Source organism: Lissotriton helveticus, chromosome 12 (assembly GCF_964261635.1).
Source record: "Lissotriton helveticus chromosome 12, aLisHel1.1, whole genome shotgun sequence".
NCBI classification, from domain to species: domain Eukaryota; kingdom Metazoa; phylum Chordata; class Amphibia; order Caudata; family Salamandridae; genus Lissotriton; species Lissotriton helveticus.
In genome coordinates, this window is record NC_136073.1 from 898,328,675 (window position 1) to 898,354,035 (window position 25,361).

At 50.2% G+C, this 25,361-nt stretch overlaps 1 protein-coding gene across 1 annotated transcript in view; it reads right to left on the reverse strand.

The window, feature by feature from the left end:
• KIF1C (kinesin family member 1C) overlaps positions 1-25,361 on the reverse strand; it is a 710,488-nt gene that overhangs the window by 246,364 nt on the left and 438,763 nt on the right. The window contains exon 9 of the mRNA XM_078671146.1: positions 17,905-17,970. Coding sequence (XP_078527272.1) covers positions 17,905-17,970 — 66 coding nt within the window. The remainder of the gene's footprint in view (positions 1-17,904; positions 17,971-25,361) is intronic.

Genomic DNA, 25,361 nt, shown 5'->3' on the forward strand with positions numbered 1-25,361 from the left:
TGACCAGGCTCTCAGGGGTGGGGTGGGTGGACAGGAAACATGGGTCGCCCGGGGCTGGGCGGTGGCGTCTGGCCACGTTCCTATCTACGGGCGAACCCGTAGCGGGCCTGGACCAAGTGCCCAAAAGAACGTCTGTTAAGGCCTCATTAAAGGGCAGCAGAGGCTCGGCCGAGCTTGACTGCGGTTTAAGGACCTCAGTGAGGAGATTAGTCCTCACGGCCGCGACGGGGAGTTCAAGGCCCAAGGCCTTGGCAGCCCTCATCAGCACCACACTATAAGTTGCCCCCTCCTCCGAAGCCACGGTAGGAGGGGAGACAAAACCAGTGTCTGGAGAAGTGTCCAGACCACTGGCCTCCCCAAGGTCTCCTGACCAGTCCTCATGAGACTGACACTCCCTGGTCAGAGGGTCCTCAGACCCCTCCCAGTCCTCCTCCTCACCCATCTCCTGAGATTCAGGGTCCTCAATCAATGGGGCCTGCTCATAAAAGTGAAAATCACCATACGACGTCTGGAGCGGCGCCCATCGGGGCCGTCCTGACGGCTGAACAGGAATGGGGACAGGACCGGGGTCGGCGCCGCCCGGAGCCGGCGCCGGAGGTGACACCTGAGGGTCCGACGCCGGGGAGGTCGTCAGATCCACCGGTGACGAACCAGATCCCGAAGGGGGGCCAGCGGCGTCCTGTGGCGCCGGGCTCGAAGGCGCCGGCGGCGTCGGAACAACTGGACCCCTCGGCGCCGGGCCCGAGGGCACCGGCGGCGTCGGGATAACAGGGAGCTGCGGCGCCGGGCCCGAAGGCGCCGGCGGCGTCGGGACCGAAGCACCCGATGGCGTCGGGGCCGGAGCCGCCGACCCGCTAGGACTCCCAGACGGGTCCGCTGGGCCCGGAGGCATCGTGGAACCCGTCGGAGGAGAGAGTTTCCTCATGGCCATGAGGAAGCGCTCGATCTCCTCCGGCGACGTGTTCAGCCCAGGGACCGGAGGGTATGGAGCCGGACGCGGCGCCCGCGGCCCCGACGGAGCCGCGTGGGCGGTGTCACCCGAACCCCCGGCCGCATCGCGCGAGCGTCGGGGGGAGTCCGAGAAGCGATTCCTATTCCTACTGTGCTGCTTCTAGTTTCCTTGTATGTTGATTACCTGCTTTCTGCCAAGTGTCTCTGTTCTTTTCTGTACCTCGAGTCCTTGATTTCTGTGCTGTAGCTAAATCCTTGTTCCTTGAACTAGCACTGCCTTCAGTGCTACCTTATTTCTTTGTTTCCTGAACCAGTACTATTTAGTCTCTCTCCTTCTTTATTCACCTTTTCCCAGTTCCTGCCTTTTTCCATTTACTGTTTGTTCCAGTTTCTTCTTTGCTGTCTTCCTGTTCCTGTAATCCTAGCTTCCAGTATACTTGTGGATTTTATTTCTTACCTTTTGCCGAGTGTGCACTTTGTTTTCCCTTCTTTCCTGTTAAGCAATCCTACTTGCTAGCTCCTTGTCTCTTCTGGCCTTGTATTTAGTTTACACCCTTGTATTACAGCCTTGTGTGTTCCTGTTTGATCACCAGAATTCGTGGGCACAGCTGACAACCTAGGTGGTGTTTCTTGTCTACTTTGAATATTGTCTTTGAGTTAGATTTATAACATCAAAACATAAGAATCAAACCTACGGACTACAACACGGCCCAGACTTTTTGGGCGACTCTTGGTAACATGGTGGCCAAGAGGGACATTGCACAGCTTTGGGGCTCCCACAGATCACCTACTATAGCGGCTTGGAAGGAGAACATGGACTGGTGTATGTTCAGAGAAAAGACCGGGGCAACCCCAAGAAATGGGGTAGAATTTGGTCCCAGTGGAACACTTACAGAGGGAATGTTTGCACTCCCCCACTAGAATACACCTTTGACGTCCAGTTGTCTCCTTAGCTGGCGTTCCAGGCTCCTATTTGCTATTAGTGTATACTGAGCTATCTCCTGATCGCCCTTCATCCCGAGACATATGTTCTATCATACTATGCTGTTCGGATCCTTACACCCTGTCCCTTTGACTCCCTGTACATGTTTATTTGCCATGTGAATGTGTTTTATGTTAGTTTAATTTCAACGAAATTTCAAAATCAAAACCTACAATATTTGATTCTTGATTTACGCCATGTGCGCGGTTATAATGCTACGCCGCCTTCCCCTGAGTAGGTAGCTGGGGAACCCCGCTTGCGTGAAATGTGCAATGTCCGATGTCATAGCGGCCGGCCCATTGGGTTGTAGGCTGACAGCTGTGTATTATGCATATATATAATAAAGCTTTTATATATAAAAAAAAAAACATAAGAATCAGCTGCACAGATTTTGCATTTGCATGGATATCCTATATTTGGGTATTTGCAGTCAGTTTCTGTAACAGCAATTGTGGGTGAGGAACTTACTGAGTTTTAATCTTACCGCGTGGAGCTCCCAAGAGCTTTAACTCACATTCTCTTTATTGTTCATTCTGTTATATATATGACTTGCACGTCTGACCTGGGTGTTATTTCTTCTGAATGCTAAACTGCCTTGAGTGCCTGTCCTTTCTGAGTCTTTACCATCTTGTACCCTTATGCAGGCTTCCCCTTTGGATCCCATTTCTCCTCAGACTCCCTGTGTGATCCTGTGTAGAGCTGTAAGCCTCCTTTTTCTACTTTGCCTAACCAGCCACCAGGCCCTGCCCAAGTCCCCGACTGTGTCCCAGACAGATTCCTGGACAGTCATGACAGAAGTTTAGCTTGAACCGCTAGGTGTTGCTTTTTAAAACTCAAGAAATCAGTTTGCGATCTCAGGCTGTGTGGCCAGGCCTTTAGAACAAGGAGGAATATACAGCCATATATTCTAGATTTGTTTTTAAATGTAGGAATAGCCAACAGCCAATTTAGTTCCTAATTGTTTTAAATTTAGGAACAGCCAATATAGAAATAGCTGACAAGATACTGGTATCCTTTGGGGTCTGTACCCAGATGGAGTTGTAGATTTCAAAGTTTGTTTTTGGGCTCGAAGGAAGCCGACTCCAGAAAGTGTTTGTAATAGTCAGAAAGAATTAAACGTAGATTCTTGTCCAAGGCTAAAGGTACCTGCATCATGTTCTTAAGTGATGATTGCGCAGTCTGTTCATATGTGTCCAATCCATATCACCATCACATAGTCCTGATGCTCTTCAAAAGCCTGGTAAGTTTCTCTTTGGTACTCTACTTCTGGCTCTTGACATTTCACCTTTCGTTGTGTGGGACTGTAGGCAGGACTGAAAGATCCTTCCTCATCTGTACCTTCAGCATCCAAAAGAGGCTGTGGTGATTTGGGTGAAACCTTACTTGGTGAGGCGTGCTCTGGACATTGAATACCCTTTTCGGAGATTATGTCTGTTCTTGAGCTATGAGGGGCTATTAAAATATCTGTTATCATTGATGGAGTGGTCGTTGTCACTAGTGCTGTACTAGATGGAGACGGTATTTGATGGCAATATAATTGCAGCAGTAGTAGACGTTGTTCTCAGTGCCGGGGCTCTCACGGATGCTGCCACTGCCGACTGGATCACAGACGTTGGGATACTCATTGACAGTGCTGCTGTAGATACTGTCACTGTTGATGGAGCTATTGAAGTTGGTGTCCTCTTTGACTGTATCATTGTCAACAATGGCTTCTTAGACAGTGCAGTTGCTGCTGTGTTTGTCAAGTACACCCTGATGATGTCTTTGACAGTAAGAAAACAAGTTACTTACCTGTAACTTTAGTTCTCCAGTATTGGAATCCTTCATAGATTCACATGCCTGAATCATTCCCCGTCGTCGAGACGGGAGTCTCCGGTATATAAAAAAGCAGTGCTTAGTAGTATAGCAAACTGAAAAGAGGCCTAGGCCCATTTCCCTTTTGCAACCCATAGCCTTTGTTATGTAAAAAAGGCCTAAACTTTTCCCTGAACCAATCAGAGCTCCTCACCCTCTAGAATACTCCTGAGAGAACCTTCTGCCCCTCAGATTTTTCGCGCACTTGAGCATATAACACACTTCTTGTGCTAAATCCGAGGTGAGCCTCTCAGGGGAGGAGGGTGGGTGCATGTGAATCTATGAAAGATTCCAATACTGGAGAACTAAAGTTACAGGTAAGTAACTTGTTTTCTTACTCCAGTATTGGAACTTTCATAGATTCACATGCCTGAATCAGAATATCGAGCAGTGAAAAAACAAAGCACATTTTCCTGATACATTACATAATCATGCAATACCATTAGAAAATGAAGCATAATCTCATATACATATATCCATACTTATATAAAATGTGACTTTGTAAACAAGAGAAATTATGGATGGAGGAATGGAAAAAAGGGCTCACTGTTACTGGATGATATTCAGCAGTACCGCCTCTCCCACCACCGCATCCGATTCTGCGGCTGCCTCCAAGCAGTAGTGCCTGGTGAAGGTGTGCGTAGATGCCCAGGTTGCTGCTCTGCAGATATCCTGGATTGGCACTCCTCCAAACAGTGCAGTGGATGTGGCCACCGCCCTCGTGGAATGGGCGCAGACTCGTGCATTCAAAGGCTTTCCAGCAGCTTGATGACAGTAGACAATTGCACTGGAAATCCATCTGGCAATTCCCCTCTTTGACAGTGGGAAACCTTTCCTGGGTGCGCTGTAGGCGACGAATAACTGAGAAGACTTGTGAAACTCCTTAGTTTCTTTCAAGTAAAATTTCATACATCTCTGAACGTCCAGCGAGTGTAATACTCTTTCTGCCGCTGTTGATGGATGAGGAAGGAATATGCTACTTACCAGTATGCATCTGTTCTTGGCATGTAGGGCTGCTGACATTTATATCTGTGCATAGATCGCCACTTTCCATGTTAGAAACTGTATCTCACAAGAGTGAAGAGGTTCAAAGGGTGGTCCCATTAGTCTGGTGAGAACTATGTTTAGATTCCAGACAGGTGAAGGGGGGTGTCTGGGAGGAATCACTCTTTTGAGCCCTTCCATAAAAGCTTTAATGGCGGGCACTTTAAAAAGAGAAAGATGCTGTCTGTTCTGAAGATAAGCTGCCATTGCGGCCAAATGTCTCCTAATGGAACTATATGCCAGATTGCATCTGTATAGGTGCAACAAATAACAATGTTTTGCGTGGATGCATCTAGCGGATTTATGTCATTATGAGAACAGTAAATGACAAATCTCTTCCATTTGGCCGCGTAGCATGCCCTGGTGGTAGGTCTTCTTGCCTCCTTGATGATGTTCATACAGTCAATGGGCAGGTTGAGGTAGCCAAACTCTATGACCTCAGGAGCCATATTGCAAGGCTCAACTGTTGCGGATCTGGGTGCTGAATGTATCCACGGTTCTGAGTGAGGAGACTGGGCTTGAGTCGCAGCCGTTGGTGAGGCACCACTGAAACTTCTAGGAACGTGGTGTACCACGCTTGTCGTGCCCACGTTGGAGCAACTAGGATGAGCGTCATGGAGTGCTGCCGCAGTTTGCGTGCCACCAGCGGTATGAGTGGTGCTGGAGGAAAAGCGTACGCAAATCTGCCTGACCAGTTCATCCATATCGCATTGCCCTGAGACTGCGGGTGTGGGAACCTGGCGGCGAAGGTTTGACATTTTGCGTTTTCCTTTGTGGCGAACAGGTCTATCTCTGGATGACCCCACTGCTGGAAATATGGTTGGAGCACTGAGGGGTGTATCTCCCACTCGTGCATCTGGTGGCTGTGCCTGCTGAGCAGGTCTGCTATCTGGTTGTCTTTGCCTGGGAGATGTTCCGCCATGAGGAACATGTTCCTTTGAATGGCCCACTTTCACATGCTCTGGGCTAGATGAGACAATTGTGGAGATTGATATGCATCTTTTGCTGCTGCGCTGTCCATAGTCCCTGCACTGTATAATGGAGGACATGTGCTCCCCAACCCTGGAGAGATGCGTCCGTTGTCAGCACTATCTGTGGTACAGGCTCTTGGAACGTTCGTCCCCTGCAAAGGTTTTGTGTGTTCCACCAATGCAGAGAGTTGTATGCACGACCGGTCACCAACACTAGGTCTTTTAGATGTCCTTGAGCCTGGTTCCACTGTCGTGCTAAGCACTCCTGAAACAGACGCGTGTGTAGCCTTGCGTGAGGGACTATAAGAATGCAGGAGGCCATCATACCTATTAGCTGCATGAATACCTGCGCTGGGAGCGAGTGTTGGGGCTTGAATTTTTGAATGAGCAATTGCATGCTGTTGACTCCGGCAGAGTTTGGGTGCGCTGTTACTGTCAGAGTGTTGATTGTCCCACCCAGGTACTGTTGTACATGTGCAGGTTGAAGGTGTGATTTGGGGTAATTTAGGGAAAATCCTAGACTGTGTAGGAGGTGAATTGTGCGGGACATGTGGCTGGCACATTGCTGGGCTGACTTTGCCTGAACGAGCCAGTCGTCCAGATAAGGATAGAAATGGATGTGTTGTCTCTGAAGATGCGCCGCCACTGTTGCTAAGCACTTGGTGAACACCCTGGGGGCAGTAGTGACCCCGAAAGGCAGGACCTTGAACTGGTAATGCTGGTTGTTTATGGTGAACCTGAGATATTTCCTGTGTCCTGGGTGAATGGGGATGTGGAAATATGCGTCTTTCAGGTCTAGGGTTGCTAGGAAGTCTCCCTGACTGAGCAATGGTAGAACTTGATGTAAAGTGAGCATGTGAAAATGTTCTGACAAGATGTACTGGTTCAGGGGTCTCAGGTCTAGAATGGGCCTGAGAGATCCGTTCTATGGCCCCTTTTTGCAGCATGCAGAGTACTTCTTGCTGCAATAAGTGCATGTGCTCGGCGGACATAGGACGGTGCCTTGGGGGTATGTTGGGTGGAGTGGAGGTTAGTTCTAGACAATAGCCGTATTGGATATGGTCTCTCACCCACCTGTCTGTGGTTATGCCTTCCCAGACTGGCAGAACTGCTGAAGTCTTCCCCCGACTGGTGTTATATGGTCGGGGGCAGTGACAAGACGTCACTGTTTATTGGCGGCGGAGGATCTGGTATTATTTCCGCGTCCTCTGCCTTTGGTGCTGTTCCCACGATAGCCACCCCTATTGTTTTTGTTATAGGTGGTCTGCGAGCCCCCTTTGTTGTATTGGGCTTGCTGTGATGCGTGACCTCTGGAGGCTCCCCTGTTACCGGAGCGACAAAAGGAACCGCCCCTGAACTGTTGTGACTGCAGAGCCCCCATGGATTTTGCTGTCTCAGTGTCTTTTTAATTTTCTCAAGGGTGGTGTCTACATCAGGACCAAAGAGAAAGTTAGGGTTAACCGGCTGGTTGAGTAAAGTAGTTTGTATCTCCGGCTTAAAACCAGAGATGCGTAGCCAGGCATGCCTTCTAAGCATTACACTTGTGTTTATGGATCTAGCTGCAGTGTCTGCTGCATCTAGTGCACACTTAGACGCATTAGAAATAAATTTTCCCTCCTGTAGCAGCATTTCTGCTCCCTCCTTATAAGCCTCAGGCAGGTGTTGCAGTAGCTGCTCTAACGTGTCGTAGTGTGCCCTATCATATCTGGCTAATAGGGCCTGTGTATTGGAGATCCTCCAAATATTTGCTGCTTGAGCCGCTACTCGCTTGCCAGATGCTTCAAAGATTTTGGATTCTTTGTCCGGAGGGGGAGCATCACCACTGGTTTGAGAGTTTGCCCTTTTACGAGCATTAGCCACCACCAAGGAGTCCAACGGGAGCTGGCCTTTGATATACGTAGAGTCCACAGGCGCAGGCCGGTACTTCTTTTCAATTCTGGTGTTTACAACCCATGCCCTTGTGGTCTCCTTGAAGATGTCAGTAGCATGTTTAAGGACACCCTTCAGCATAGGCAATGTTTTTACTGATCTTTCAGAAGTTAAGAAAGTATCAACAAAAAGTCCTCCTCTACTGGGTCAGCATGCATGTCCACATCATGGTTTTTGGCTGCCCTTTCAATCAAAGCGTTAAACGCAGCAGTATCTTCAGTAGGCGAGGTTTTGATGGTATAGGACTGGGTGTCAGGCGTGGTGTGTGGCTCACCAGGGTCAACAGGGTCAGTCCAGGTTTGCTGTTCATCCTGATCTGTGTCAGCAGGATAATTGAACTCATCTTCATTGTATCCCTCCCCTATGTCCTCATAGGTGCGTGTGGGCGAATAGGAATAGTCTTGTTCATAGGACTCCACAGGCTCAGAAAGAACAGGTGAGGTTGCCGAGTCTCTTTTCCTTTTTAGAGGGATTTTGTATGACTCTAAAGGAGTTTCTGGAAGTATTTTCCGTTTGTAAATGGTGAGTCTACCTGTATCCGAGTCGATGAACTGTTTTGACTGATTGTCATAGGAGGGTGGCTGGAACATCACAACCTCATCAGCGGACTGACTCCTTGGAACTGCCGACACTTTATTTATTTATTTTATTTATTTATAATTACACTTGGTTAAGCGCGCAGCTACCCGGAGGTTTCCCGGCGCTAAAGTAGACACAAGGTAAGGGGGGCAAAAGGGCAGCAACTTACATATCAAATAGCCAGGTCTTGATACCCTTACGGAAGGTCAGGAAACACTTTTCCGATCGTAGAGATAGAGGTAAGGAGTTCCAAAGAGAGGGGGCTAGCAAGGAAAATGACCGACCTCCCATTTTGGCTCTCTTGATTCGCGGTACTTTCACTTTATTTTGGGTAGAGGACCTAAGTGCGCGAGATGGAACATAACGCTGCACTAAAACAGATAAATAGTTGGGGGCTGTTCCAATCAGGATTTTGTGCATAAGACACAACGCCTTGAATTTAATCCTGTTCTCAATACGCAGCCAATGCAAGTTGCGCATATGAGACGAGGTCGAAGTTCTAACAGGAAGGTTACAAATAAGGCGAACCGCCATATTTTGTACCACCTGGTATTTCCTAGTTACCTCCTTACTGGCACCCAAGAGTAAGATGTTCCCGTAGTCCAGGCGTGAGATGACAAGAGCCTGGACTACCGTCCTCAGGGTGTCAGCAGGCAGCATCCACTTGATTTTCCTCAGCCACCTGATGATGGTGGTACAGGTGGCGGAGACTTTCACGACATGCTGCTTAAAGGACAATTGGTTGTCGAGGAGGACTCCAAGATTACGAGCATTCGTAGTTGGAGTAGGAAGAGGGCCCATCTCCGGAGGCCAGTGCTGTGGGCCCCATAACGAGATGTCTTGACCAAACAGAAGCAGTTCCGTTTTGTCCCCGTTTAATTTTAATTTGTGATCATGCATCCATGCAGATATTTGTCGGAGTCCATTTTGAAGAGACGAGGAAGAAGAATTTTTGTTGGTGGAGAGTGAATAGATGACTTGCGTGTCATCAGCGTAGGAATAAATCGTGAGACCTGCCTGCTCTGCCAGAAAGGCCAGGGGTCTCACGTATAAATTAAAAAAAAGGGGACTGAGGATAGACCCTTGTGGAACACCGTGTTTAGAAGGGAAGATGGATGAAACAGAAGTGGGAGAAAACACTTGAAAAGTGCGATCAAGGAGAAAATTAGCAATCCAGGCCAGGGCCGAGCCACCGACACCCATAGATTTCAAGGTGGACAACAAGATGGAGTGGGAGACGGTGTCAAATGCGGCACTCAAATCAAGTAAAATGAGTGCCACTGACTCCCCATTGTCCACCTTTTGTCTAATGGATTCCGATACTCCAAGAAGCGTGGTTTCAGTCGAAAAACCAGCCCTGAACCCGGATTGAGAGTCGTGAAGAAAATTAGAAGTTTCAACGTAAGAAGAAAGTAAAAAATTAACGTGTTTCTCCAAAATTTTGGAAAAGCATGAAAGCAAGGAGATGGGGCGGAAGTTCGATGGAATATTAGGATCAGCATTAGCCTTTTTTAATAGTGGAACCACCATAGCATGCTTCCATTCATTGGGAATGGTAGCTTCAGTTAACGACGCATTCAGAATTTTTAAAATCATTTGAAGCAAGGCTGGATCTAAGGATCTCAAGACTTGTGGGGGCATTGGATCGAGAGGGGAGCCAGATTTAATATCTTGAAGATATTTTTTTAAGAGTGTAGGAGAAATAGGGTCCCAAACATACAGAGGAGGACAAGCAAAAGACGAACCAAAGTTAGTATCAAGGGTGGGAATGCATAAAATTGGATCGGAGTTAGTAGACACCGCAGAATTAGAGTTAAAAGTAGCGTAGATTTTATCAATTTTTTCAACGAAAAAATTGGCCAAAACCTCACATTGATCAGTATTTAGACAAGGGTCTTTCTTGGTAGTGTCGGTGCCTTTTTGTGTCTCGAAGGTTTTTGGTCGAGCGGTCGGGGGCAGTCCATATTTAATAGGCTGTGTAAGCAGTGGAGACGAACCGACCGTGTGTGAGGGCGTTGCAGTCTTCGATCCGACCAACTTTGTAGGATGACTGGGCTGCTTGCGGTCCTGCGTCGATTCGAGCTGGATATTGGCGCCGAGGCTGGAAGTTTTGGATCGACAGTCCTCCTAGCCTTGAGTCCTTTGCCAGTGGCGCCATCTTTGGGCGTGGACGTCGACAGCGTCAGCGCGACATGCTTGACGGCAGAGACAGGTTTCGGCGTCCCGTGTTTCGGGTCGACGCCCCCTTGTGACCCCGAAGGGTCGATGACACTTTTAGATTTGGCTGGAGCCGACGAATCCGAGGCCGTTGATCCGAGGACTTTCTTCAGCAGTTTCTGTTTCGATACAGGTGCTGTCGGTTTCGGTTTCGATTTTGCCGCTGAAAGTGGCTGATCGACCGATGGCTCTGTAGAAGTATTCTTAGCTGGGCCCGGATGCGGGGCTATAGAATGCAGGTAAAGATCTTGGCTAAGGCCTTCCGGCGATACCTCGACCTGAGCCTTAGATAGTATAGTGTCAGTATTGGGCCCCGCGATTGCGGACGGGCCTTGCTCATCGCTTGAGTCGTCATCGACGGCTCCGATGGCTTCTGCGTCGTCTCCTACCTCGACAATGTCTTCCTAATGGACGTAGACTTGTTGTTCGTCCACACTATAATGTGAGTCGTGCTCCGATGCAGGGTCCGACTGTTGTTCAGGATCCTCCTGATCGGCTACCTCGATGTCGTCTGCCTCGAAGATATCTTCTGGGTCTGGCGCTGTCTGCTGGGCCGACTGTCGCCCGTCGAAGCCGAAGTGTTTTCTTCGACCGGAACTTGGAAAAGGCCATACAGCTGCCTCGTCGTGGTCCCGGGATAGGCACTTATTGCACAACGGGTGCACATCGATGTGAGGGTATTTGGAGTTGCAGACGGGGCATCTCTTGAACGGGCTCCGTTCCATCGTCGACGCTCGTCGAGGCCTAGAGTTCGAAAAGGCAATACGGCCTTCGAATTCCTGTTAGAAGAACTGGATGAAGTACAGGGCACCGAACGAGAGACAAAACCGACGCCCCTAAGGCTTTTTGGCCGCGCGAAAAGAGTTCTAAGTATATTCCGAACTTGAGTCAAGTAAGTACATCCGAACCCGATGGCGGAAAAAAACAATCTGAAGATGGAGAGGATGCCCATGCGCACTGTAGTCCAAGGGAGGAGCCACCTATCTCGTGATACTTCGATGACTCTTCCAGGACAACAATGTGCAATCATCCGGACCCAACACTAGGCGGCGATCTATGCACAGATATAAATTCAGCAGCCCACATGCCTCGAACAGAAACGTTTTAACACCAATGGTTCGTTCAAATGAAAATCAGTTGGCACCTTCGGAATGAACTTCGGGTTTGTCCTAAGAATCATTCTATCCTCCTGAAACTGTGAGAAATGCTCCTGAATCGTGAGCGCTTGTAGTTCACCTACTCTTCTCGCAGAAGTCAATGCAATGAGAAGAGCCACTTTCCAGGACAAGAACTTCAGGTCTGCCCTGTGTATTGGTTCAAACGGAGTTTTCATCAATTGAGAGAGTACAACATTCAGATTCCATAATGGTGGTGGAGGCTTTACTGGAGGAAAGACCCTGAATATCCCCTTCATAAATTGTTTGATAATCCTTGATGACCATAAAGATGGGCCTGACAAGGACCTCTTGTAGCGGGATAACGCAGCCAAATGCACCTTGATGGAGGCATGTGCTAATCCTGACTTTGCTAACAGCAGAATGTAAGGTATAATTTGATGAGGTGCAGCAGTAAGAGGGTGAACATCATGTCTCTTACACCACAGACAAAACCTGTTCCATTTCATCCTGTAGGTTTTGTTGGTACTCTCCGCTCTGGCTTGGACAGGATTCCCTACATTCGTGTGAGATGTTCAGATGGCTAAACTCAAAGTGTTTAGGAGAAAGGCTGCTAATCGCAAGGATTGCGGGTCCGGATGGAGCACATGCCCCTTGGACATTTGTCAGAAGCGATGGAATTAGGCGCAACCGAATTGGACGGTCCTCCGACAGCAGCAGCAGTTCCGTGAACCAGTGTTGTCTGGGCCACCACGGGGCTACTAGGATCAGCCTGCACGGCTCTTTCTTGATCTTCACCAGTACGCGGGGGAGAAGAGGAATTGGAGGAAAACCGTAGGCAAAGATGCCGGACCATGCCATGGAAAACGCATTTCCCCAAGATCCCTTCTGGGGAAGCCAGCTTGCGAAGTACTGGCATTTTCTGTTTTCCCTTGTAGCGAAGAGGTCCACTATCGGTGTTTCCCATCTTCGAAAGACGCTGTCCAGGATCCCCTGGTCTAGCTCCCATTCGCGGCAGGACGATTTTAGCCTGCTGAGAGTATCCGCCTTGACGTTTTGGTCCCCTGGGAGGTGTTCTGCTGCCAATGATATTCCTTGCTGAAGAGCCCATTCCCATATCTCCTGGGCTTTCCGAGACAGGGAGAGAGATCTCGTTCCCCCTTGCTTGTTCACATAATGCATCGCCGTAGTGCTGTCTGTTCTTACCAACACCAGCAAACCTCTTATCCTTGGCAGAAAAGCCAGTAATGCCAAGCGGATCGCTCTGAGCTCCAGCAGATTTATGTGTAATTGCTGCTCCTGTGCCTTCCAACGACCGCTGACTTGAAGGTCCTGAAGGAAAGCTCCCCATCCTTCTAACGACGCATCCGTCGTTACCACTACCGGAGCCGCTCTTGCCAGAAACGTCAGTCCTTCAGACACATTTGCTTTTTGTGTCCACCACTTTGCTGCCTGTATCATCACTGGTGTCCCCCTTATTGTATCGTCGAAGGATCCCTCCGCCTGACGCCATTGGAGATCGATCTGTTTCTGCCATGGTCTCATCCTTAGCATGCAGCAAGGTACCAGGGGAATACAAGAGGACATCGTGCCCAGCAAGGATTTGTACCTGCGGACTGAAAGAGACTTTCTTTTTACCAAGTCTTGGAAGAGGGACAAAATCCTCAGTTGTCTTTCCTCGGAGGGAAACGCTTTGTGCATTCCTTGTCCAATATTGCCCCCAGAAATGTGATCCCTTTTGTTGGGTGGAGGTTTGACTTTCCCTCGTGAAGAGTCAATCCTAGATCGGCGAATAAGTCTATGCAGGCCTGCGTTGATGCTCTGGCCTGTACCTTTGATGGTGCCTAGACTAACCAGTCGTCGAGGTAAGGAAATATTTGATGTTTTTGCTTCCTCAACACAGCCGCCACTGGAGCCAGGCATTTCGTTAAAACTCTTGCGCTGACTTCAAGCCGAATGGCAGTACCCTGAATTGGAAATGTCTTCCGGCTACCCAGAACCGAAGGTACTGCCTGTGTGCAGGATGTATCAACACATGGAAATACGCGTCTTGTAGGTCCAATGTGGTCGTATGATCTCCTGGGTTTAATAACGGAAGGATGTCCTGCAGAGATACCATCCTGAAAGATTGTTTCTTGAGATAGGTGTTTAAGGATCTGAGATCCAGAATGGGGCGCCACTGGAGCTTGTTTTTCTTGATAAGAAAAAACCGAGAGTAAAACCCCTTGTTTTCCTGGGATTTCGGTACCGGTTCTATTGCTTCCTTTCGGAGCATTGTCCGAATCTCCTGCCGGAGTTGATGCAGATGGTTGGCTCTCTGGTGCATCGGTGGTGTACAAGGGGGCGCTCGAAGAAATTCTAGGGTGTGACCGAATTGAACTATTTTGAGGACCCAGTGGTCCGTTGTTATTTTCCGCCAATTGTGAAGATAGTGAGCAATCCTTTCACCCAGGGGAGCATCTGACAGAGCCGGAAGATGGAGGTTGTCATTGTCGACGGGTGTTGTCCTTTCCCCGGCCACCACGTCCTCTTGGAGTTGATTTTGTATATCCTCCTGACTGACCCTGGCTGTATTGTTGACGGTAAGGCTGCGATGAGGACTGATAAGAAGAAGAATATCTCCCCTGTTGGTATCCTCCTCTATACGAGGACTGTCCTCTACCCCTGGAGCCACGAAAAGGGTTTTTTCTGTATTGCAGTGTTCCCAGAGCCTTTCCTTATCAGTATCCTTCTTGATACTCTCTAGAGTATCATCAATATGTTTCCCAAATAACTCTTCTCCATTGAAAGGAAGGTCTAAAATCTTGTTTTGCACCTCTGGCCTGAACGCTGTTGCTCGCAGCCATCCTTGCCTGCGCAGGACCGCAGCTCCTCCCAAGGATCTAAATGCCGTGGTAGCTATATCCATAGCGCAGTCTAGGACTTCAGCCGAAGTCCTCTCTCCTTCCATGAGAATTTTCTTTGCCTCCTGCTTCTCTGGTTCCGGCACCAGGTTAACGTATGAAGACAGGTCACACCACATCTGCCTGTCATACCTTCCCAAGATAGTGAGGGCATTAGCAGCTCTCACAAGCAGAGCCGACATTAATGAAAAAAGTTTTCCCGCATTATCCAACCTTCTGCCCTCTTTGTCTGGAGGTGTTGCAATCGGAGCAGATGGATTCCTGGATTTCTGTTGTGCCGCCTGAGTGATAACAGAATCCGGTTTGGGATGACCCAAAAGGCAAGATAGAGCATCAACAGGCGCCTTATACTTTTTATCCAGTCTGGCCAGAACCGGCGTTACCGTCGCCGGCGTCTCCATGACCTTTAATCCTTCCTTCCAAATAAGAGACACTATAGGCAGGGATCGTACGGATTTCCGATACGAGTCTTTGAAGTCGTATAAAAAACATTCCGTTTTCTCTTCTGTCATGGTCAGTGCAAATCTCTTAGTGGCTCTTTCCATCAAATTATGAAATCCACAAATGTCCTCCGGTGGAGAATTTACTGGTCTCTGCGGAGGAGTTGAAGGTGATGGGGCGATATAGTCATGCCATTCTGCACTTGTGTCCGCAATCTCCCCATCCTCATGATCGTCATCCGAGGTATCGTGGTGTGTCGTCGGCAATGGAGACCTAGCAGTAGGTTCCGGCACAATCTCTCTCCTACGAACCGGTGTCCCTGGAACCGATCGTGGACGTGGAGTAGCCTCTAGGGCCTGTTGAGTGACTGGAGTCGCTGGGTATCTCTTCCTATAATCCTCCAACATTCCCTGGAGATCCTTCAACAAAGAGGATGGGACACTTGTCATCTCCTCGCTTTGCTGTTGGTGATACCGGTGCGGTTCCTGGGGTTGTTCTTGATAACCCCATATTCCTCCTCAGAATCCTCCTCCAAGTACTTGACCTGCAATTGCGAAGGGCTACTGGCAATTCCATACTTATCATCTTCTTCTGAATCTTCCTCTTCCAGCAGGTGAGATGGCAGCAATGGGGAGACCTTGCTCGGAGCTGTAACCTCCGGTGTTATAGGTTTTTTCCAAGGCACCAACCTTTTTTCTGATGTTTTTCCCTCGTCGACGAGCCCGTCGACGAGATTCCCATCGCCGTCGTCGACCAAGTCATTGTCGTCGACGCCACCGTTGCAGTTACCGTCGGCGCTGTCCTCGTCGACGCTGCCGTCGACACTGCCTTCGTCGACGCCGCCGTCATCGACGCCGCCGTTGACACGGACGTCTACGCCGTCATCGATATCGCTGTTGACGGTGAAATAGTCGACGCTGTTTTCTCACCAGCCTTAAAATTATCCTTCTTCATCGACGACGGAGGTGTTTTTGTTGTTGTCGATGGTCCCTGTTTTGTCGACGTTCCGTCGACGAAGCTGAAACAGTACCCTGCTCCTCAGAAGGCGTAGAAGAAGACCGTTTGATGGTAATCTTGATCTTCTGAGGTGACTGTGGTGGATCGGAGGTGGATTTTCCTCCTTTTACTTCACCAGCAGAACCCTTCTTCCCCTTAGTTGAGACTGAAGGGGATTTTGAGGGACTGCGCCCTGAAGACCCTGGAGTGGTCTTTTTTGGGGCCTTCTCAGGTCTTTCCCCTGAGGAATGTGTCTGAGGAGATCTACTTCTCTTCTGAGATCTCTTAGACGCCACAGATTCCTCCTCACTCTCACTTGAGAGGATTTCCGTCCTGGCTTTGACCTTCTGAAGCCAGATCAGTAGCCTTCTCTCACGATCTCTCAAGGTCTTATTTGAAAAGGTACGACATACCTTACAATCTGCTGCCTTATGGTCTGGATAGAGACAGTAGATGCAGTCCTTGTGAGGGTCATCTGTATAAAGCCTCTTCTTAGAGCAGGTGGAACAAGCTCTAAATAATCTTTTTTTCTCCTTCTCAGACATGGTCGATGAAAAACCTCAAATCTAAGTCAAAATACTGTAGAAGTAAAGAGTTTGAGCAGAGCTCAAAGGAGACTCCCTAGCACAACATGCGGTAGAAAAATCTCAGGGGCAGAAGGTTTTCTCAGGAGTGTTCTAGAGGGTGAGGAGCTCTGATTGGTTCAGGGAAGAGTTTGGGCCTTTTTTACATAACAAAGGTTATGGGTTGCAAATCAGTTTGCTATACTACTAAGCACTGCTTTTTTATATACCGGAGACTCCCGTCTCGACGACGGGGAATGATTCAGGCATGTGAATCTATGAAAGTTCCAATACTGGAGTAAAGATGACAATTGCTTCTTTGAAGGCTCCATGAGAATCTTCATTTTAGGAGTGTCAGGCTCACAGAAGGACTTCTGATGTTTTTAGAGGACTTTTTTCCAGTCAGGAAAACATCATCCAAGCATGGGCTGTCCTCTCTTGAAGACGTTTTCAGTGTCTTTCTTAGGTGGTCCTTCATAGTTTGAAGATTACTCCTCAGGTTTTGTTCTAGAGAGGCACTCAGATGTGAATGTGCCCTGTTCGGCTATTGTCCTCATAATTAGAAAGATCCTTCCTCTTTTTCCTCAGAAGTTTCAACATCGGATGTTGTCTGGAGCCATGATAGAAGTCTTGCTTCTCTATTCTTAATGGTTTTTGTAGAACATATTCTACAGATCTTGCAATCCCATGCGTTATGAACAGGATGAAGGCAAGATCTGCCCTCCTTGTGGGGATCTTCAGTCTTTTTTTCTCAAGGCCCAATTGGTCTCAAAAACCTTTTTTAGAAGATTCACGCATGGTCTGATCTATTTCCCAGAAATGTATAGAGAAAATATGAGAAAAGGTCACACATATCCGCTTGACCGAGCAGAGTTATGGTGGCCTAGGTGAGGTGCACAAACCTGGTAATGCATCTTATTGTTATGGAAAAAAACGCCTACCCAGCTCGTCAAAGGAAACTTCTTGAATTTCATCTACGCTTCGAGCGGAGGTTAGAGCTATTAAAAAGACCGCCTCCCAGGTAATGTTTATTGGGTGACCCGTGAAAAAGGCGAAAAAAGAGAACACAACAATTGCATTCAAACTACAAAAGATGCTCAGAGTCAGGTGGTCTGCTCCACGTACAAACATGCTTTTGTGTAGGGTACTGTTGGAGACCAGGAACTTTTCTGTGTACTGCCCTACAGAACCCTCAACACACTCACCAGCTATGATGTATATTTAAAATATATGCTTTTAGAACCAGCTTCCCATATGTGTCCCACTCTACAGTGCTGTCACCTGATCCTTCATTCATGTCAGTGAAAGATTCAGAGTGCTTTGCATTATTAAGAACACAATGGAAGCAACGATACTCACCACCTCAGCCAGAGCAGAAATGACCTTCCCTAGCGTGGTCAGTGATTTGTTGATGTTTGCTCCTTCCTGGAAAAGAACAAGAGGTAGGTGAAGGTAGGAAATAGGAAGCTTTTGACCAAAGCACATAACAAGCATCTTTCAAATGGTACAGCTAAGATAACTCTGATGCTGTTGTATATTGCAGCTTAGGCAAACTCTTAGCATCCTCTGCAGAGGTAGCCCAGGGGGCGAAGGCACATGCAGCTAAATAACATTTACTGCACGTAGTTGCATACTAACCGCACTGCATATATGGGTGTCTAATGTAGAAACTGCACAAAACCGGGAACAATGTGCCCATTCCTTGCACATGTGCATAACCTGCTCATTGCACACGTGGCTCCATAACAGGCCTCAGCTCCTCTCGCCAAGTTTAGGAAAACATCACTAGAAAATCCAAGTCCAAATAGAGGGAAATTCTAACCAGAGCTTTTTTTATTTGCACACCATGAACCTAACAACCTCCCTGGACATTGCTCACATGAAGGAGGTACTCTATGGTAAAATAAACAATGGCAACACAAATAGCCATTGCTTGTGAAACCTAGGTGCTCTGATGATGCTTCTTTTACCTCCTGGTTGGCGGCTGCATATGTGCGTCCATCTGTGAGGGACATCTTTGAATGGAGATGAATGGAGTTTCTTATAAAAAATAAAAAGCCTCTCAAAGATGGCCTCTGCATATGTGCAGGCATCCAGCCAGTTTAATGTACTCAGTTATATTTTTTAAGAAAATCCCCGTCAGTGTTGCCCACTGTAGAATTGAGACCATACACTGTAACCATCTCTGAATTGGGTTTCGTAAAATACTACCAAATACAATAAAAACGGCCGGCTGTGAATGAATAGGCAGATACCTTGGAAAGATTAGACAAGCTTTTTAAGACTGCTATCCATCAACAGGTTGGCGATCATATGCGGGGGTGCAAGGTGAGGAGGAGCCGTTGGGTGAGACAGTGGCCAAGGGCCTGACGGGAAGAAGGTGAGCAAGAGGGAGAGAAAATAATCTCTCATATGCACTGAAATGCAAGTTTTCACATCAGCAGTGGAAAGATGCATGCCATCCAATCAAAACTCTGAAACGGGCATGTTTCACAGATGGGCCAAAGAAGAACTAGGAGGAAAGCCATTGAATCAAGAGTAGGAAAGTGAAGTAGATAAGGGACCTACCCCACCTGTGGCTAGAGCTAGATGCCGCCTTCCCACTACCATGTCGTAGATTCATTGAACGAGACTCTTTACTCCTGGCACCGGCAGCTGGAACAGCTCTCGGACCCCTGCTTCATTCGCCGCAGGTTCCGTTAGAGTGGTACCCCGGGTCCCCCCTGGGGAAGGAACGAGGGACAGCGAGTGCGCTGCAGGGGGTCGGTGGGCCTGAAGACTATGGAAGATTTCTCTTGAGGTGCAACAATTGCAGTTGGGAGTAGGTTAGCATGGAGAGCGCAGCAACATTGGTCCTGGCTCACTTTGATTTTTTCATGGCTTGTCACATGACGCGTGACCTTCTCGGGGAGGACTTGCTTGAGCTCCCAACGTTTCTGGAGTTAACATATCTGTTGTAAATGAGTGCACCACAATGCACTATTGCAAAAGTGTATGCATTCACACGAGGCACGGCAGCCGGGAATCAAGCTGGTTAGACTTGACTGCAGGGGGAGCTGGGTATAACTAGCAGCAACAAGCAGTGGACCTACTGTTGCTCAGTGTAAGATCCGTTCCTATTAACAGCTGGCACAGGTTCCTGCATTTCAAATATCTTACAGGGTATATTATACACCAGCTCGTCTATTTCGATATGGTCTACGCGACCACTCTTGAGGCTCTACTGTGGCGAAGGGGGGGCAGAATTCACCCACGTGGCTTTGTTTTTGGGGGGAAATTATGGGCAAAGTTGACTCCCTTGTTGGCGGTGGTGGGCTACCTACCACAGATATTCCAGGTGTTTTCAGATGGCTGGTGATCATTGGTGTAGAATAGCACTGCACAGGGCACTTCTGACTTTGAAGATTTGGCATGTGAACAGGCATACTGCAATACGCAATAGGATATTTACCACGAATTGCTGACACAGACACTGCCATTGCAGGCTGCATGTTTTGGTGCACAACAAAGTGAAGAGTTGAAATGGCACACATCCCTGTGTGCCATGCCTGAAACCCACTGCCCTGGCATAGATCAGCCTGCCCTCTAGCTGGGTGCACTATACATGTGGTGCGGGTGCAGGTGCATGTGTCCTGTACACCTACAGTGTCGAAGTCAATTTGTAGACACTGTAAATGCAGTAAAGCCATACAGAGTATATGGTTTGGGAGTCTGTCCTTATGAACGCCACAGCACCATAATGGCCTTACTGAAAACTGGGACGTTTGGTATCAAACTTCTCAGCACATTACACCCACACTAATGCCAGTGTGGAATTTAATGAAAAATGCACTCAGAGGGCATCTTAGAAATGCCCCCTAAAAACGTCTTAACTCTTGTGCCCTGGATGAGTGACTGCTAGCCAGCTGCCACCACCAGACATGTTTCTGGACCCCTGAGTCGAGAGCCTGCTGCTCTCAGGGCCCTGAAACAAAGCACATCCTGGAACAAGGTACCAAGCCTTCTCCCCCAGGATGGGCAGGGTCCATGAAGGGGAAGCTTCAAAGGCTTGCCGCCTTTGTGATCTACCCCAGCCATTTGCTGCTCCCAGCAACGGGCCCCCATCGGTCCTGACCTCCACATTGGGCGGAAGAAACGCTGGAAAGCCAAGTTAGGAGGAGAGGTGTGCCCACCTTTGCCAACCCCACCCCTCAGTTGGGAGAGGAGAGGTGAAGCACAACTCTCAGTCCCCACCATCTTGCAGATGGGGGGATCCAGCAAACCAGATTGAGGATTATGCCTCCCTCCCACTGGAGGGTGGCATAAAAGGGGGTGTACCCACCCTTAAGGAAGGGACCCATTGGTCCTGACCTGTACCTACCTGTAACGCCCCTAAAGAACAAGTTACTTACCTTCGGTAACGATATATCTGTAAGAAACAGTAGTTAGTATTAGATTCCTTACCTTAGAATAACCCCAGGCGTCAGTCTGGATCCGGAAACTTTTGCGTAGCAGTACCCCTGCGCGTCGGTAGGCGTCGTCTGCAGGCGTCCCCTGCGGCTCCGCGTCGTCGGCGTCGTGCGCCGTGATGACGTCGCTGGAGTATATAGACGCCGCCTCCGCGCGCTGACGTCAGTTCTTTGCACACAGCTTTTCCGCGCCAGAACACGCAGAGCCATGTGAGAACCAACACTGGTGCCATTTGAAAACTAGGGCCCTGAAAGGGATGTCCTTAACCCTAGGTATCAGTTCGCAGAACGGGGAGGATGGGAGGGGCGGTAAGGAATCTAATACTAACTACGGTTTCTTACAGATATATCGTTACCGAAGGTAAGTAACTTGTTCATCTGAAAGAAACAGGTTAGTATTAGATTCCTTACCTTAGAATAGATACCCCAGCAATACCAACCCCGGTGGTGGGTCTGCGAACCAATACAACCTACACCAGAAAGTCCTGGAGGACCGAACGGCCAAAGAAGCCATCCCTCCGGACTTGACTGTCCAGGCAGTAGTGCCTCGCAAAGGTGTGCAGCGAGGCCCACGTGGCCGCCTGGCAAATGTCCTGCAAGGGGACTCCCCGGCCCAGGGCAGTAGTAGCCGCCGTGGCCCGAGTGGAATGGGCCCTCAGCCCAACAGGAGGCTCCTTCCGAGCCAAAGAGTAGCATGCTTTGATGCACAGGACGACCCACCGAGAGATGGTCCGTTTCTGTACCGCCCTTCCCTTCTTCTCACCCACGTAGCCAACAAACAGTTGGTCATCCACCCGGAACTGGCGTGTGCGATCCATATAGAATGAAAGCGCACGTTTTGGGTCCAGACGATGGAGCCGCTCTTCATCCTTTGAAGGATGCGGAGGCGGGAAGAAGGAGGGCAAGGTGATGGACTGCCCAATGTGAAAAGCAGAGACTACCTTGGGCAGGAAAGAAGGTCTAGTCCGAAGAACCACCTTATCAGGATGAACAGACAAGAAAGGAGGTTGAATAGAAAGAGCCTGGAGCTCACTCACTCTCCTGGCAGAGGTGATGGCTACCAGGAAGGCCGTCTTTAAGGTGAGAAGACGGAGAGGACAGGAATGAAGGGGCTCAAAGGGAGCGCACATCAGGAAAGTCAAAACTAAGTTCAAGTCCCACTGAGGCATCACGAACGGAGTTGGAGGATACATGTGCGTGATGCCCTTCAAGAATCTTAACACAATAGGGGACTTGAACAAAGATGGCTGATCAGGTAGCCTCAAGAAGGCGGAAAGGGCAGAAAGATAGCCCTTGATAGTGCCCAGAGCAGAGCCCTGCTGGGCAAGGGAAAGGAGGAAGAGGAGAACCTCAGACAGAGGGGCAGAAAGGGGATCCACAGCCTTTGCTGTGCACCATGCCACAAATCTGTTCCACCGGCAGGCGTATACCGACTTTGTGGAGGGACGCCTGGCTGCCAGAATAACATCACAGACTTCAGGAGGCAAGTCAAATGGCCTCAACTGTCGCCGCTCAATCTCCACGCATGGAGGTGGAGACTGGACAGGTTCGGGTGGAGGACCGTCCCCTGCTGCTGCGACAGAAGGTCCTCCTGAAGGGGCAGGCGGATCGAGGGACCGACTGTCATGCTGAGTAGCTCGGGATACCAGTACCTTCGAGCCCAGTCCGGAGCCACAAGGATAACTTGGGCCCGGTCGCGCCTGATCTTCTTCAGCACTCTGGGCAGAAGTGGTATAGGCGGAAAGGCGTACAACAGACCGCAACTCCACTCGCGCCGAAAGGCGTCGCCGAGCGAGTGCCGTCTTGGAAACTCCAACGCGCAGAACTGATGACATTGCGCGTTCTCTTCTGTGGCGAATAGATCTAACCAAGGCTCTCCCCATTGCTGAAAGAGGCCTCTCGCCACATCCGAGTTCAGACGCCATTCGTGATCCACCGAGCACCGACGGCTGAGTTCGTCCGCCCTGGCGTTCAGAGAACCTGCCAGGTGTTGAACCGTCAGAGTCACGCCCTGACGTTCCAGCCATTGCCAGAGGCGCAGAGCCTCCTGGCAAAGGGTCCACGACCCCACACCGCCCTGTTTGTTACAGTACCACATGGCGGTGGTGTTGTCCGTGAACACCTGCACCACACTCCCGTTGACAAAGGGGAGGAATGCCTTCAGTGCTAGGCGAATCGCCCGCAGCTCCAACATGTTGATATGGAGCCGGGATTCCGCCGGAGACCAGAGGCCTCTGATCTCCGCCTCTCCCAAGTGGCCACCCCAGCCTTGGAGGGACGCGTCCGTCACAACCACGTGCTCCGGTTGGGGAAGGGAGAGGGATCTGCCCCTGACCCAATCGCGGTCCGCAAGCCACCACTGCAACTGTCTCGCAGTGCCCTCCGAGATCAGGACATGGTCGGATAGGTTGCCCTGATGCTGGGCCCACTGAAACTTCAGGTCCCACTGCAGAGCCCGCATCCGCCACCTGGCGTGATGCACCAGAAGGATGCAGGAGGCCATCAGCCCCAGAAGCCGCAGCGTCAACCTGACCGAAACCCGGGATAACGGCTGAAAGATGGGAATCAGAGCCTGAATATCCCGGACCCGCCGTTCCGGAGGATAAACCCGAAACTGCGCCGAGTCGAGAACCGCTCCGATGAAAAGGAGCTTTTGAGAGGGACACAGGTGTGATTTCGGCACATTGATGGAAAACCCCAGCTCGTGCAGGAGGTCTGCCGTCATCTGAAGGTGGTGGACGACTGTCTGGGGCGAGCCCGCCTTCAACAGCCAGTCGTCGAGGTAGGGGAAGACTGAAACCCCTAACCGGCGCAGATGAGCTGCGACCACCGCCATCACTTTCGTGAACACCCGTGGGGCGCTGGTAAGGCCGAATGGGAGCACGATAAACTGAAAGTGCTCGTGGCCTACCGTGAACCGCAGGTAACGCCGGTGGGCCGGCAGGACGGGGATGTGAAAATACGCATCCTGCAAGTCCAACGCTACCATCCAGTCTTGTGGGTCTAGAGCAGCCAAGACCTGAGCCAAAGTCAACATCTTGAACTTCTCCTTCCGGAGGAAGCCGTTGACGTCCCGTAGATCCAAGATAGGACGCAGGCCTCCCTTGTCCTTCTTGGGTACCAGAAAGTAGTGGGAGTAGCAACCACACCCTACTTCTGGCCCAGGAACGCGCTCGATGGCCCCCTTGGCCAAGAGGGCCGTAACTTCCTCCTGCAGAAGTGTCAAGTGGTCCCCCGACACACGGTGGTTCTGCGGTGGCATGGCTGGAGGAGTGGACTCGAAGGGGAGGGCATAGCCCCTTCGGACAAGCTGCAGCACCCACCTGTCCGATGTTATCGCGCGCCAGCGGGAGTGGTGATGGCGAACCCTGCCACCCACTGGCATCACGTGAGCCCGAAAGCTCGGACTAGGAAGGCTTGGATGCAGCAGCGGAGGGGGGCGTGGACTGACCACGACGCTGGCCTCTACCGCCACCACTGCGGAAACCACGGGCGCCACCGCGCTGGGGAGCGCTCTGCGTCGCGTGGCTGGCAGCACGTGTGGGACCTCCCCTCCCTTGGCCACGAAAGGGCCGAAACGAACCCGTCTGCTGGCGCTGGGTCGAGAGACCCAAGGACTTGGCCGTGACCCTAGAGTCCTTGAAGCGCTCCAGCGCGTGGTCCGCTTTGTCACCAAACAGGCGACTGCCATCAAATGGCATGTCCATGAGCGTATTTTGGACGTCTGGCGAGAAGTTGGCAGATCTCAGCCAGGCATGGCGACGAATCGCCACCGTAGTGGACATGGCCCGTCCCAGTGAGTCTGTTGTGTCCAGACCACAACGGATCGAGTACCGCGCCGCATCCCGGCCTTCAACCAAGGCCCGGGTGAGCTTGTCCCGCACTTCCTGGGGGCATTGCGGCAAACACTCTTCGACCGTATCCCACAGGGAGTGGGTGTAGCGACCCAAGAGGCACGCGGTGTTACAAGACCGCAGCCCAGCGCTCAAAGAGGAAAACACTTTTTTACCAAATTGGTCGTACCTCTTTGATTCCCGATCGGGCGGAGCCGACGGGAATGCGGACTGTGAAGTGGAGGCCTGGATCACCAGACTCTCCGGGGAGGGATGGGTGGATAGGAAGGCAGGGTCGTCCGAGCATGGACGGTGGCGCCTGGCAACGTTCCGGTCAACCGGCGCACCAGAAGCGGGCCTGGACCAGGTGCCCAGAAGGACATCCGTCAGGGCCTCATTAAACGGCAGCAGAGGCTCCTGGGGGCATGACTGCGGTTTAAACACTTCCGTCAGAATATTCGGCTTGACCTTCGCGACGGGGAGCTCAAGGTGTAAGGCCTTGGCAGCCCTCATCAGGACCACCGAATAGGCAGCA